The sequence below is a fragment of the Dysidea avara genome, chromosome 14, assembly GCF_963678975.1.
Source record: "Dysidea avara chromosome 14, odDysAvar1.4, whole genome shotgun sequence".
Classification (NCBI taxonomy): Eukaryota; Metazoa; Porifera; class Demospongiae; order Dictyoceratida; family Dysideidae; genus Dysidea; species Dysidea avara.
In genome coordinates this window covers 13,762,347-13,775,784 of record NC_089285.1, presented here as the reverse complement: position 1 = coordinate 13,775,784, position 13,438 = coordinate 13,762,347, and the positions used below count along the sequence as shown (strand labels likewise).

The window sequence follows — 13,438 nt, the reverse complement described above, 5'->3', positions numbered from 1 at the left end:
GGTCTGGTGAAATGCCCATACCGTACGCAAGGAAATTTTGACGTCAAAAAAATTTGACGAATCGGTTTAATTCGTCAAATTTAAATTCGTCAAATGCTCCCTTAGGAGTACAGGTTTTGCCTACAACTTCTTCATTTTCATCAACATTTTATTCGTCAAATCTGCTGAAGTCTGAATTCAAAATTTGATGTCAAAATTTCCTTGCGTACGGTACCATTTTTGTCCGAGAAATTGCCAACTTTGGCGAGTGATAACTGGTGTTTCATACTTACACAAGATTTTACAAAAGGTGATGATTAAACAGTATTTATCATTTTATGGCTGCGCAGTGCAGACTTTACAAAAGCAAAGCTTACCTCAAATCGTCACCTCTTGTGTAGTTATTAAACACCAATTATCACTCACCAGAGTTTGCGATTTTTCGGACAAAAATGGTATGGGCATTTCACCAGACCCTTTCGGAGGGGGCGCTTATAATCTTTAATCGATAAGCGCCACCCCAGAGAATGGGTCTGCGAGGACGAGACTATATTGGTATACTGTGTGCCAGTACTAGTCTCGTGTCGCCAGACCCTTTTCTTTCCTGGGGGCGGGGCGAGGATAGCATCGTTGTTGGCCTGTCCTGAGACTGTGGGGATTCTACTGTGCAGCTTTTGCATAATTTGCGTCCTGTTGCCATAGATATACAGCGTGATCTGCTGATCTTTGCATCATTTGCGTTCTATTACCATAGCTACTGCTTTTATATCTATGGCAACAGGTTACCAAAACACATCATTCACACACCCACAAACAATCCGGAAGCTGCACATGTACAGTAGAATCGTCACAATCTCAGGATAGGCCAACGACGATGCTATACTAGCCCACCAATTGTAGATTCCTTGTTTCCTGTCACCCGCCTGCAAGGTAATTTTAGAACTGCATGCAAATTTATTATTGCATTTGATAGTCATGTGATCTAATGATTTTTGTTTATAAGAACTAGTGTGAGCACATGGCATATTATTGGAAATGTAGTGAGTTCTGATGTTGTTTAATGCCAAAAAGTATGGGGATAACTACGTTCATTCCAGGATTACAAGCAGCGGGTTTCTACAAGTAGCCATTGGTGAATGAGATAGATTAATGAACAGCTAAGAGTCCCACTCATCTGACAATGTGTTATTATGTGTGACTGTGGAACATATGGAAAATTCGTACTGTTGCAGTTGATGGGTAAATTAGTGTTATAACCACAAGCACGATACATCCAGCCATAAAGGCCTTCAAGATTTGGTGGCTACATGCTTAGAGAAAATGAGGGATTTGCAACGCTTTGAATCTATTCTTCTATGAGATTTGAATCTTGATGAATCCAAGTGTAATCACATCAAATCTTACATCTCTGCTAAATCTGAGAGAAAAGGCAATTTAATATCCTTGATATTAAATAATAGATTTTAGCAATATAAGTAATAACCGCCTGCCCACGTGGTATTTTTTGCCCGACTAGGACGGGAAACAAGCAATTTACAATTGTTGGCCCTAAGTTCACCAGACCCTTTTCTTTCCCCGCCCCCACACCGAAGAAGGAAAAGGGTTTGGCTATGTGAGACTATGCCAGTACGTTCATGTGTGTACATGTGTATGCGTAACCAAGTGGTGAGCATTGGCCTGGTAATTGAAAGGTTCCAGGTTCGATGTCTGGTGATGCCCAGTTGCTGTTGTTTCCTTCATGAGCAAAAAAACTTAACTCACATTGGCGTGTAAATGGTGACCTAGTGTCATCCAGGGATACAGCCCACCCAGTTGTAACATTGATTGATTGTTTGATGGAGTACACATATAATAATACTTACGTGATATATGCACAAAGCTACACACAACATGTATACATGATAAGAACTATTACAACCATATTAAATTAATACAAACCAATTAAACACAAGTCATGTAGCTACTTGAGCAGACCATTACTAAATGGCAATGAATTCCACCACACTGTAGCCTGGTGCTGAAAGAAGTGCTAACTAAAGTGCTTGTTATATCAAAAAATGTGTACAGACCATCAAATTTTGTAGGAATGTACTTTAATGGGTACTTGGTGTTAACCAGGGTAGCAATTGCCAACTGCTCATGTCTCACATAGCTGGTGAAGGTTACAGCCTTGCTAGTCCTGCCCCAGGAGGATTTGCCTGTGCTGACTTTTAGCACCCGAGTAGCACGCAGGTGTCCCAGTGCTGGTTCTCTTGGTAGGTGTGACCGTGCTAGCATGGTAGCTGAAGGCTTTGCTTAGTGTGTAAATACGTGTATCAGAAATGTGGTTTGCATGGCCAGACTACTCTTCCTTGAAGCTATAAAATGGCAAACTTACTTAGCAATCATCACTAAACAACACTCAAGTAAGGAAGTAAAAGCAATAATGAAGTTCAAGGACAACATAAAGATATTCATGCTTGCATGCATTATCTGTAGTTTGTCGAGTATGAAACATTAATTGCATTACTTTGATCTAGACTTCCTTGCCACGTGCCGTTTAGAAAAATGATTTTATGAAACCAGCTGTATCTAGTATGGTAGTGGGGATCATGAAGCTTTCCACGATAAGATTTTTGATCAGAAACTAGCCTTGGCTGTATTGGATAGGTATATTCAAGCCCAAAAGTCCTTTGGCAAACTGCTTTTTAATATGAAGCTGCATAATTTTAGTTTTTGTATTCTGTGGAATTTTCTTCTGATTTACTGAAATCTTTAGTAAAGTGTAACTCTAACATCTATTATGGACTCTTGATAATGGCTAATGCTACGGGCTTGATTTTTTCAGTGTTAGACATCGCTTCAGCCTGACAGGTGCCTTTTGTCATACCACAGTACATAAAATGCACATGTCGTAGATTTACCTTGTTCTCCTTTGTGTCCCATTTTTTTTTTGCTTACAGTGCTGGCAAGGTGTCGATTCATTGTAACACAATCGTGACTTCCTGAGTTGTCTATCACGACAGAAATCATTTGTGATTTTGCTCCAACAGTCAAAGCATATGTTGAAACTAAACATAACAGCAACTATAAAGGTGCATGTTTTGTCGTACAATTATACCATCAATCATTCTTTATTTTGATGTAATGTTATATAATATATAAGTTCACTAATGATGAACTATGCTACAAAGAAGTTACCAAACAAGTGCAAGGAAAAGTTGACTTTAGCCATGCTGGTTTGTTGCTGGGCTAAAAAACTGAATTTGTACATCAGGTGATGATCCCTGCTACTGTAGCTTGTAAAATATTTCTTTGCACTTGTATTGTAAGAAAGGATTTGGACAATGTTATGTTGTGTTCCAGCAACGAATATTTTGTCCTGTATGTGTGATGTCATACACATTAATAGCCAGTCATTAAAGTAACTACTGAATTGTAGGGTCTCCAATAAAGGTGTGTGTGATTTGAAATCGTTTTCAATTGCTATAGGCATTTGCCTAGTTGCAAGTGTGCATTGACGAACTTATTGTAGTATCGAGGGAATGATCTTTTTGTGTTTGCCCTGTAAATACCCCATCACTAACTCTATATCACAGTCTGGTACATACATGAATAGACAACCTTAAAATGTCAGTTGTTCAAGGGAAATAAGTTGATAATTCTAGTTTTTGTTTTGCCTTTTAGATGTACTTGTTTTGTGGTTCATGTCTCCTGAAAACCTAAGATATGTTTATCCCATGCAGAGTTTATCTCAGGAGCTAAGTGCATCAGGAGGCAAGCTGGTAGCCATGAAGTGTGATGTTAGAAAGGAGGAAGACATCTTGTCAATGATGAGTGCAATAAAGTCACAATTTGGAGGAGCAGACATTTGCGTCAACAATGCTGGACTGGGATATGATGCCCCACTGTTATCAGGTACTACTGAAAAGTGGAAAATGATGTTAGATGTGAGTACATGATGTGAGTACATGTACTGTGATATGTTTGTAAAAAGTGATTTCCACATTTAACAGGGCAATAATAAAGTTTTATAGTGTCCAGTGATGTGTTCACTACATTGTCCATAGTGTACAATATGTGCGTCATGCCTTTGGAGCCCTGGATACCACAAATTTGTATAATTTTTATTTGAACTGATTGTAGGTTTATTTTAGCTAGCACCTTTTTTTTCTCTTTGAGAATTGAGTACTAAATTTACCTGCTGAACGCAACCACTCTTCCCTGGGTCTAGACTCCAGTGAACTAAAGTATCATGCAGTGTTACTGCATGAAACTACAACAAACTAATATAACTTCATTTGTTGTAGTTTATTCCTTGTCTAGTTGAAGATCGCTTAGAATTATGTGATATATGAGAGGCATGAAAACGGTTACCATTGTATGAGAGGCATGAAAACGGTTACCATTGTATAACAGCCATATAAAATTCCTTCCTACCAGTCCAGACTTTTGGCTCCACAAAAAGATTTTGAAGAGGCTGAGTATGAGTTGTGATAAGTACAGAAAAGCATCTGAGTACACGATACTGTACCATACAGTGGCTGATCTAGGACTTTTAAAAGAGGTTTTCTGAAAATTAGTATTATTGACAAAGAAAAGCACATCTGAGGACACACCCTTAAAGATTTTTGAAGCTCTGAGATTGGCAACCTTTAGCTAACAATCACAATACTTTAAACTGTGAAATAAACTATCTGCAGGACAAGAAGTGACTAAGTTGTAGCTTTAACTGCTCTATTAGAGTATCTCGATCATAGATCATAGAAGTGTTGCTGAGGAGTACGCTAAGTAGCTAAATAATGAATGTTAGTTACATGCTGCATTGCAGTACAGTGGTGTTAGTGGTTTTGTTTTTATACAGAGCTGGTTAGACTACTACTAAGCTAAATTTAAAAGGGGGTTCTCGAAACCACAGAAATCTGCCTGTGGCAATCTCATTATTTTCAAGAAAAGTCTGTGTATATTTATAATACACGCGAGTCATATCATATCACCTAGTGTGTGCTTGTTTTGTTTGCTATCATGGAATTGTATTTGAACATCAAGGCGTTGCTTAAGTACAAATGATAATGACATTTATAACTTTGTTGTGTTGTTATATATGTATAGGTGAATGTTCTTGGCCTGTGTATTATGACTAGAGAGTTTATCAAACAACTCAGGGAGAGGAATGTGGATGATGGACATGTTGTTCATCTAAACAGGTATGATTGATAGATTATGAACAGTAGAACAAGACCCATTGTGTGTGTGTGTAATCCGAATGCATTGCAAATCAATGGGTAAAGGGTACTCAAAATCTTACGTGTTTACTCAATTTGTCTAACCCAAACCTGTGTTTCTATCTTTGTTTTGTTTCTGCACAATGAAAGCTCCGTGTATTTGTTTACTTTGCAGCAGAACATTGCCTCATCGCCATGGTTTCTTCACTCACTAATTGTTGTACCGGGATTTTCCAGTCTGTTGTCCTATGTATTTTGGCACATGCGCTTAGCAGTGCAAAAGAAATGGCAGATTCTAGCGAGATCAAGTAACTGTGTGTGCCCTATTATGATGGATGATTGTAAATGTGGTGAAACTATTACTCACTGTGTTGTTGTGACTCCTTTATCATTAGTGAATGGCCCTTCGGTTAGTAGTTTTTTAGTACATGCACAGGACAACGGACTGGAAAATCCCGATAGCTAAATGTGTATGTATTATTTGTAGTCCGAATCAATGGTTTGTTGTTTCTTCTGTTTTGTATGATAATTGCTGATAGATTGACTTTTGGAAGCAACTATATATATATATAACGCATGACAGGTTTTCACACTGTCAATCACTACTATGGAAATGACTGCTCTATTAGAGTAGTGACTGTTCTATTAGGGTAGTTTAATAATACTGATATTTTTATAATGTTTTTTTAATGCTAATTTACAGACAGATTCAGAGATATGGACTTTTCAGACTTATGCATACCCCTGGTCCCAAGAGATTCGGATAACTGAGGTTCCACTGTATACGATTAAGCTGGGATGACATTTGTGTGCTATTTCATGTTGCACCTCAGGACCTTTAAAATACAGTTTAGGCGATAACATGCAAATCACTTATAGTGTGCTTGGTCAGTCCATGTGTTGTGAGCATAGAAAAAGTATGGATGATATTATTTTCCTTAGGGAGTCATTTGTTTTGTACAGTACATGTATACCATATGTAGTTGTGTATTGTTGCAGTACTGCAGGCCACACTGACACTGTATGGGGAGCCTTCTCTATGTATAACATCACCAAACAAGCTGTCACCGCTTTGACCGAGGGACTGAGACAAGAATTGAGAGGAATAAAATCCAACATCAAAATCACTGTAAGTCACATGAGACATCTAGCAGTGGCTGTCTACTTGTAATATTCTAACAGGCAATATCTCCTGGTGAAGTGAAGACTGAGTTTCAACCACGATTTCAAGAAACGGCTAATCCTAACAGTAAAGAAGTCATAGATAAAACATATGCAGAGTTTGATTTTCCAGTAAGTATGACCATGAATTTCCACTCACTTTTGTAGGGCGTTTATTGGATTAAGTGTTGATTGAAGGAGTCAGTGGTAAAAGAGGACAAGTGCCATTTGAAAATTTAGGTGACCATGTGGTGGACATTAAACAGAATTTTGGGACATAGTTGAATTCCTGTAATATTTGCTAAAAAATATTTTGAGACTGCTATGAACTTTTTAAATTCTGTTGTTTTATTTCAGTTACTTAGTGACAAAATTATTCACATGGCTAAAAACAATCCATTCAATTTTTTAAGAAATGAAAATCTAAAATGGCACATGTCCCCTTTTTCCACTGGTCCCTTCAATTGTAACTGATTTGCCAAAACTTTCTTGTCAATACGATCGGTACAAGGGCCTGACCACCTGAAGTGCCTGTGCTGTAAAGTGTGTGTTTTTAATATATGTAGCCACTTCAGCCTGAGGACATTGTTAGTACAATAATATATGCCTTGGCAACTCCACCCCACATGCAGGTGAGTTGGTTGTAATTGTTCTTTTTTTTTAAAGCATAATCTGTTTTTCTTCTATATAGATTCATGATCTGATCGTGCGTTCAACACAAGAACCATAAGCTCAAAACCATTTGCATATAGCTGTATTTTGTAAAAATAACACTTTCAACTTGTACAGGTGTATAATTATGGTTGGCATCATAGAAATCTATGTTGGCATGTATCAAGCTGGTTAGCGTGGGCATACAATGCTTATTGAGGAAAAAGCGCTTGTAATTTTTCTAAGGCCGTATAAACCGGTGAATCAAAAATAAAAAACTTAGACAAAAAAGGTACCGTAAACTTTGTTTTCTACATTATAAATGCAACTAGTAGCAAACCACAAAGGGTGTACTTTTATTTTTATTTATTAATGCTTTACAGCACAAGTGCTGAAGGTCTGTAAGATACCTGGTCCTACAGCCTGTTTAAACTTGTTACAGAAATTAATGTGTGTTTGAAAAGGTGGTGAAATAAGAAAAATCCATGACTGGACCTAGGCAGCCTCGAACCTGCAGCTATCCGATTAATATTATTAAAGAAGAAGGAGCTGGACAGACACTACAGTAATTGCTTATTTGATTTTGTATAGTAATTAGAATAGCTAAGTACATAATAATTATTAATTTTGTTTATGGATGTACAGGCATAAGCCTTTATCCTTAAAATACAAATACAAATAGGAGCTAAAGCTGAACCCGACGACCCTAACCCTAACGTTAACACTGCTTTTAGCGTCCCCTAAGGTGGAATGTGCGGGGCAACTGATAGACCATAGATACTACCCGGGGTGTCTATTATCTATGGCTAGACGCGTCCCCTAAAGTCGAATGCTAGGGGCAACTACTAGACGCGTCCCCTAAACTCGAATGCTCGGGGCAGTACTAGACGCGTGCCCTAAGGTAGAATGCTCGAGGCACACCACATCGGTGTCAATAGCTGATGGGTAGCTCTTACATCCACCGGTATACCAGTGGACATAGACACTCCGTTTTTCTAATTCGTAAGCGCCATATAAACTTGATGCACTAGTAAGCTATGGCGAATTTTGACAGTTTCAACTACCCTGGGATGGAGAGATGGAAGGGAAGAGTTGCTATTGTCACTGGAGCATCTGCTGGAATAGGATACGAACTATCGAAGAGGCTAGTACAACTCGGAGTAGTGGTAGTTGGGTGTGCTAGAAACATCGCAGCCATTGAGGTGAGGAAAGGGCTAATAGATCAGGTGTACTATTTTAAAGCCCACACAGAGCTTATCTCAGGAGTTAAGTACATCAGGAGGCAAGTTGGTAGCCATGAAGTGTGATGTCAGAAAGGAGGAAGACATCTTGTCAATGATGAGTGCAATAAAGTCACAATTTGGAGGAGCAGACATATGTGTCAACAATGCTGGACTAGTTTATGATGCTCCATTGTTATCAGGTACTACTGAACAATGGAGGGAGACTTTAGAAGTACGTAAGTGGAACATACATATATATATATATCTTGTGTGACTAGGTTGCTTTTTTTATGGCAGTGGTTACTGAACCGAAATCGGTTCAGTCAGTAAAACTTAGACAAAAAAGGGTCACTAAACCAAAAAACGGAAAAAAGAAAGAAAACAAAAACCACAACTCAAACTGGGCTCAAACTCTGGACTACTGGAACTGTAGACAGTGTGCTAACCACTGTGCTACCACTGCTAGCTACTCACTACCCCTACTTTTCTACCTTATAAATGTTACTCGCGTACTAGTCTCATTATATATAGTAAGAAGAACGTAACCTAAAGGTGAAGAAGAAACCAAAGCTGAACCCAAGCCTAACCCTAACGCTAATGTTACTTTTCACGTCCCCTAAAGTCAATTGTTCGGGGGAAACTACTAGACGCATCCCCTAAAGTTGAATGCTTGGGGAAACTACCAGATGCGACAATAAAAATCTTTCAGTTCAGTAACCACTTTCTTTCTTTATTTCGTTGGGTGAAAAGGGTCTGGTCCAGTTCCCATGACGTATTAAACACCCACACTTGTTATGAGGATCCTGGTCAAAGTCTTACTGGTCTACAGTCATATGTTCGTTTCAAATAGGCACGTCATAATATATTCTTGAATTCTTTGTAAGCACTCATGACGCTTGATTGGAAGTTATATATGCCATTAATTTGGCCATTGAAAGAAGATTCTGACCACTCCGGATGAACAGGCAATCTATGTATCATACAGTACAGACTTGCACTTAAAATATTGACACCAGAAATCAGCTTCACAATACCTTCATGGCAGCAATTGCTGAGTATAATGTACAGATGGATTGAATGTGATTGTACAATTATAGAGGCTAGGGAGTTCCATAGCTGAGGGAAGGTAGGAATGAAAATAAGCATCAACTCTGTTGGTGCCTAGCCCACAACATACTTTTTGTATGTGTTTACACAATAATTGCTCTGTTGAAAACTTTGTGACCATAACACTAAGGCTGAGTAATAGTCACAAGATTAGCTGGTTTAAAGTTGTCGTAAAGTCTCCAATATTTGTTTATTAGGTTGGGTAATTCAAAGGCTGCAGTACGTAGACCCTTCAGTGCTGGTCACTGTAAAGCTCTAATAACTAACAAAAGAAATAGTTCCATAGTCAGCTCTGCAACAAATGCCTGGCTGCTGCCAACAAGCAGAACTTGAAAGCCAATGTAAAATTTATTACTGCATAGTGTGGTCATCATTGTGTCATGCATGCTATGTAGGTGAATGTTCTTGGCCTGTGTATGATGACAAGAGAATTTATCAAACAACTCAGGGAGAGAAATGTGGATGATGGACATGTTGTTCACATCAGCAGGTAAGCCACTTCCTAAACACCACACACACACACATACGCATGCAAATACACACATACATACATACACGTACATATACTGCGCATACACACACATGTGGGTGGGTGATATGGGTGATACGTACACGCACATGCATACACACACACATGCGCACGCGCACATACACACAATGAATCGTTTTTGTTATGCTATGTGTGTGCGTTCGTGCATGTATGCGTGTGTGTGTGTATGTATGTGCCAGCACATGCAGACACAGTGTATACACATGCAGACACAGTGTATACACATGTAGACACAGTGTATACACATGTAGACACAGTGTATACACATGTAGACACAGTGTATACACATGTAGACACAGTGTATACACATGTAGACACAGTGTATACACATGTAGACACAGTGTATAAACATGCAGACACAGTGTATACACATGTAGACACAGTGTACTGTATGTGTGTCCCTGAGTGTGCAATATTGATTACCTTTTGAAAAGTGGTGATGATGTCTTTGACTGTAGCATATCAGGACATCGTGTAGTGGGATCTTTCAATCTGTTTTATGCTGCTACAAAGTTTGCTGTTACTGCTCTCACTGAGGGGCTACGAAAGGAGCTAAGAGAATTGAAATCTAATATTAAAGTCACTGTGAGTGGGTAGAGACTTTGTTACATTATATTATGGATCTAAGCAGGCAATATCTCCTGGTGTGGTAGCTACTGAAATTGTGCCACGTGCGAAAAACTTTGAAAACCCTAAAGCAGCTATTGCAGAAGTATATGGAAAAATAGACTTTGAAGTAAGTGTATTATGTATGCTAGCATGCACTGGTGACTTGTTTTAAGATAAGTGGTGGACAATAAATCTTAAGGCATTGATGCTATGAATGGTATTGTGGTACCGTGGTAATTGAAGTATACCAAAGTACCATTAGTGATTAAACGCTATGGTTGGTAAACTCAAAACTGTAATGTATAGTGTGGAGTACATACACTAAGTGTTTTAAAAATATTACATTAATTGCTTGTGTATTGCATGAGCTCCAATAGTCACAAAATAAAACTAGTGAATGATGGGGACCGAGGATCACTAGATATTTAGATTGCATGTCGTGTAAGGATTAAGATATGTAATTTTATGTGAAGTACTCAGTTTTGTAGGCAAAATCAATGAAAACTATTTCACACAGTATTCCAGGTGCATGTATGTGCTACCAAGACAATGATGCCACACTTTGTTATCATCCGCACATTGTAGTATTTGCATACAGTAATTTATTTTAATGGTGCTTTAACTGCTTTCACGCTCTGACACTGGTTGATGGTTACTGTGTTGTGATGAAAAATGGTATAGCATCTGAATTAGGCCTCTACTTTTCCATGCTAGCAAGTAGCAACATGGTCACTAAATTTAGTGTATCTTAAATCACACACATAAATAGTATTAATTCAATGTTATGCTCATGTAATAGGTTCTCCTACCAGAGGACATTGCTAACTCAGTGATTTATACACTGTCAACCCCACCAAGGATGCAGGTACGTATGTGACAATATTAACTGTGCAGTGTGTGTATTGAATACCACTAAAAGTTGTCCATGACAACCCTATACAATTGTTACTTGCAGATATGCACTCAACCTAATATGTGGCTGGATTTTGAAGGAAAAAATGATGCAAATTTAAAAGTTTCGAGATAAACGGTTCAAGTCTCATGACTTGTATTGGAATACCTATGTTTATTCTGATGTTGTTGTTTTTTAATATGTGACTGGGCCTGCGAAAATAGGGCATGTGGGCGCATAAAAATTACCTACTTTTTCAAACTTTGATGTGTGATAACTTCGTATTCTATTATTGTTTGGCCATGAAATGTTCAGCACTTATTAAGCATTTAGTTGGCTTTACAATACAAGTTACAGAATGAAACTATTTTATCCCACTACTGAGATATGGGAAGTTATGTGGTGTGGTGTAGTTTGTGCCCACGTGCCCTATTATCGCAGGCCCAGTCACATATCAAAAAATTCATGAATCTGATTCTACAATAAAAAGTATTTGTGAAAGTCCCTGTGTGACTCAAGTTTTGAAAACCGCAATTGTCCATGCACACACAGACCCAGCAGAATGCTTGACTGTTGTATTAGTATCTTGATTGGTTGCAAACAGCATTGCTACTTATTAAAATGTTGACATACAATTATGCCAACTCCAAAGTTTGCCCAGATAGGCCAAGTTAGGTCATGGTAGTTTATAAGCTATATCCTCAAGTCAATCACTTAGGGTAACTGATGTGGACCTGCATTGTACGTGAATTATTCTGTTACAGTTTCATTGCACAATATACAACAATGAAAATTGTTATTTGTTGTTGACTGTAAGACAAGTCGAAAGTGACTGGCACGAGCAGCACTCGGTATAGGTGATGGAGAACATGCTAATACCATATAGCCTACATATTTTGAGGGGCAAATATTTCGAGGTTGAGCAATGTTGCTAAAAATAAATTTTTGCAGATTTTCAAATACTCCCAAAATGCATTAGACTGTATGGAGGATTTCAAGGATAAAATTTTTGCTGACAAACCCCAAAACCACAAAATCAGCAAAAAAATTTCTCCTAAAAATATTTAGGCTATACATTAGGTTAGTTGTGCTATTGTTTTGTTGACAGTATATCAGCGGTTAGCAATAAATTCTTGTGTGCATAGTGATAACAAATTGACTAGCGTGGTTAACGACCGAATCTCTTTGAAATTAGTACTAAGAGACTTGTGTTGGAGTCTCTTCGTTAATAAGAAACTTCTAACTTCAAAGCATTACTAATCTAATGCAGGTAGTACTATTTTTAAAGGTTTGAAATTGTGCTGATGTCTAAGGGGTTATGATACTTTAATGTGCTTTCCATGTCTATTTTTAGGTACACGATATTCTGATGAGGCCGACACAGCAACCATTATGAGTGTGTGTTATTCAACTTACGTGTCTAGTTGTTTAAACACTCTACTTTGTTAATTTATTTTGATGTAAAGTGTGTTTCTATACTATACAACACAACTACACCCATACACCACCATATCCACTTGTTGGACTATATACACATTTCACCAAACAGGCCAGACCCTCAGGCGTATATCATGCAGAGGTGAAAATAGTTAAAATACTTCAGTCATGCAGTGCCCAACAGGTAAAGCAGAAATGTTGTTTAAACTAATACCTTACTACTACAATTTATCTACACTGAATAATCCGTCCAAACCATGATTGCATTTGATTGAAGTGGGCGATAGATATTTATACTAGTGACCTACTTGTGTGTTCTCATATTTTAGCCAGTAAAATGACTATATATATATATAGTGTATATGAATTGGCCTTAGAATTTAGTGCTCTGCTGCATGAAGTCGTCTTGTGATGTTTGAATGTGTTGGTCAAAGACGTCTTGTGGCAATGAATTCAGGAAAAATGATACTATGATATGAGCACATGCAAGCATATTCAGAGCTGAATGTTGCTGTACTCAAGAATTAGATGGATCAAAGCCAGAAACCCCTTTCTCACGTAATAGCTTCTAGGTATTTGTCCCGTTTCACTTTAGGATATTTAGCTCAAAGATTTTCGCTTAGGC

At 38.0% G+C, this 13,438-nt stretch overlaps 2 protein-coding genes across 4 annotated transcripts in view; both read left to right on the top strand.

Moving 5' to 3' along the window:
* Nucleotides 1–13,438, top strand: part of LOC136244958 (dehydrogenase/reductase SDR family member 11-like) — a 48,100-nt gene that overhangs the window by 633 nt on the left and 34,029 nt on the right. The window contains exons 2-7 of one of the 2 annotated variants that reach the window (XM_066036481.1): nt 3,705–3,908; nt 5,071–5,165; nt 6,183–6,312; nt 6,366–6,476; nt 6,911–6,976; nt 7,036–7,162. In XM_066036481.1, coding sequence (XP_065892553.1) covers nt 3,705–3,908; nt 5,071–5,165; nt 6,183–6,312; nt 6,366–6,476; nt 6,911–6,976; nt 7,036–7,074 — 645 coding nt within the window. In that variant the 3' untranslated portion in view covers nt 7,075–7,162. Of the gene's footprint in view, nt 1–3,704; nt 3,909–5,070; nt 5,166–6,182; nt 6,313–6,365; nt 6,477–6,910; nt 6,977–7,035; nt 7,163–13,438 lie in introns of those variants that run through there. The other variant, XM_066036482.1, reaches the window with a different exon arrangement.
* Nucleotides 7,817–13,128, top strand: LOC136244960 (dehydrogenase/reductase SDR family member 11-like). Of its 2 annotated transcripts, XM_066036486.1 has the most exons (8): nt 7,817–7,997; nt 8,050–8,197; nt 8,247–8,450; nt 9,721–9,815; nt 10,334–10,460; nt 10,507–10,611; nt 11,284–11,349; nt 12,731–13,128. In XM_066036486.1, exons 2-8 carry the CDS (start codon nt 8,066–8,068, stop codon nt 12,770–12,772), a joined length of 771 nt encoding a protein of 256 aa, XP_065892558.1. In that variant the 5' UTR covers nt 7,817–7,997; nt 8,050–8,065; the 3' UTR covers nt 12,773–13,128. The 2 variants fall into 2 exon arrangements, with proteins under 2 accessions (XP_065892558.1, XP_065892557.1); XM_066036485.1 differs by having other exon boundaries at nt 7,818–8,197; nt 12,731–13,125.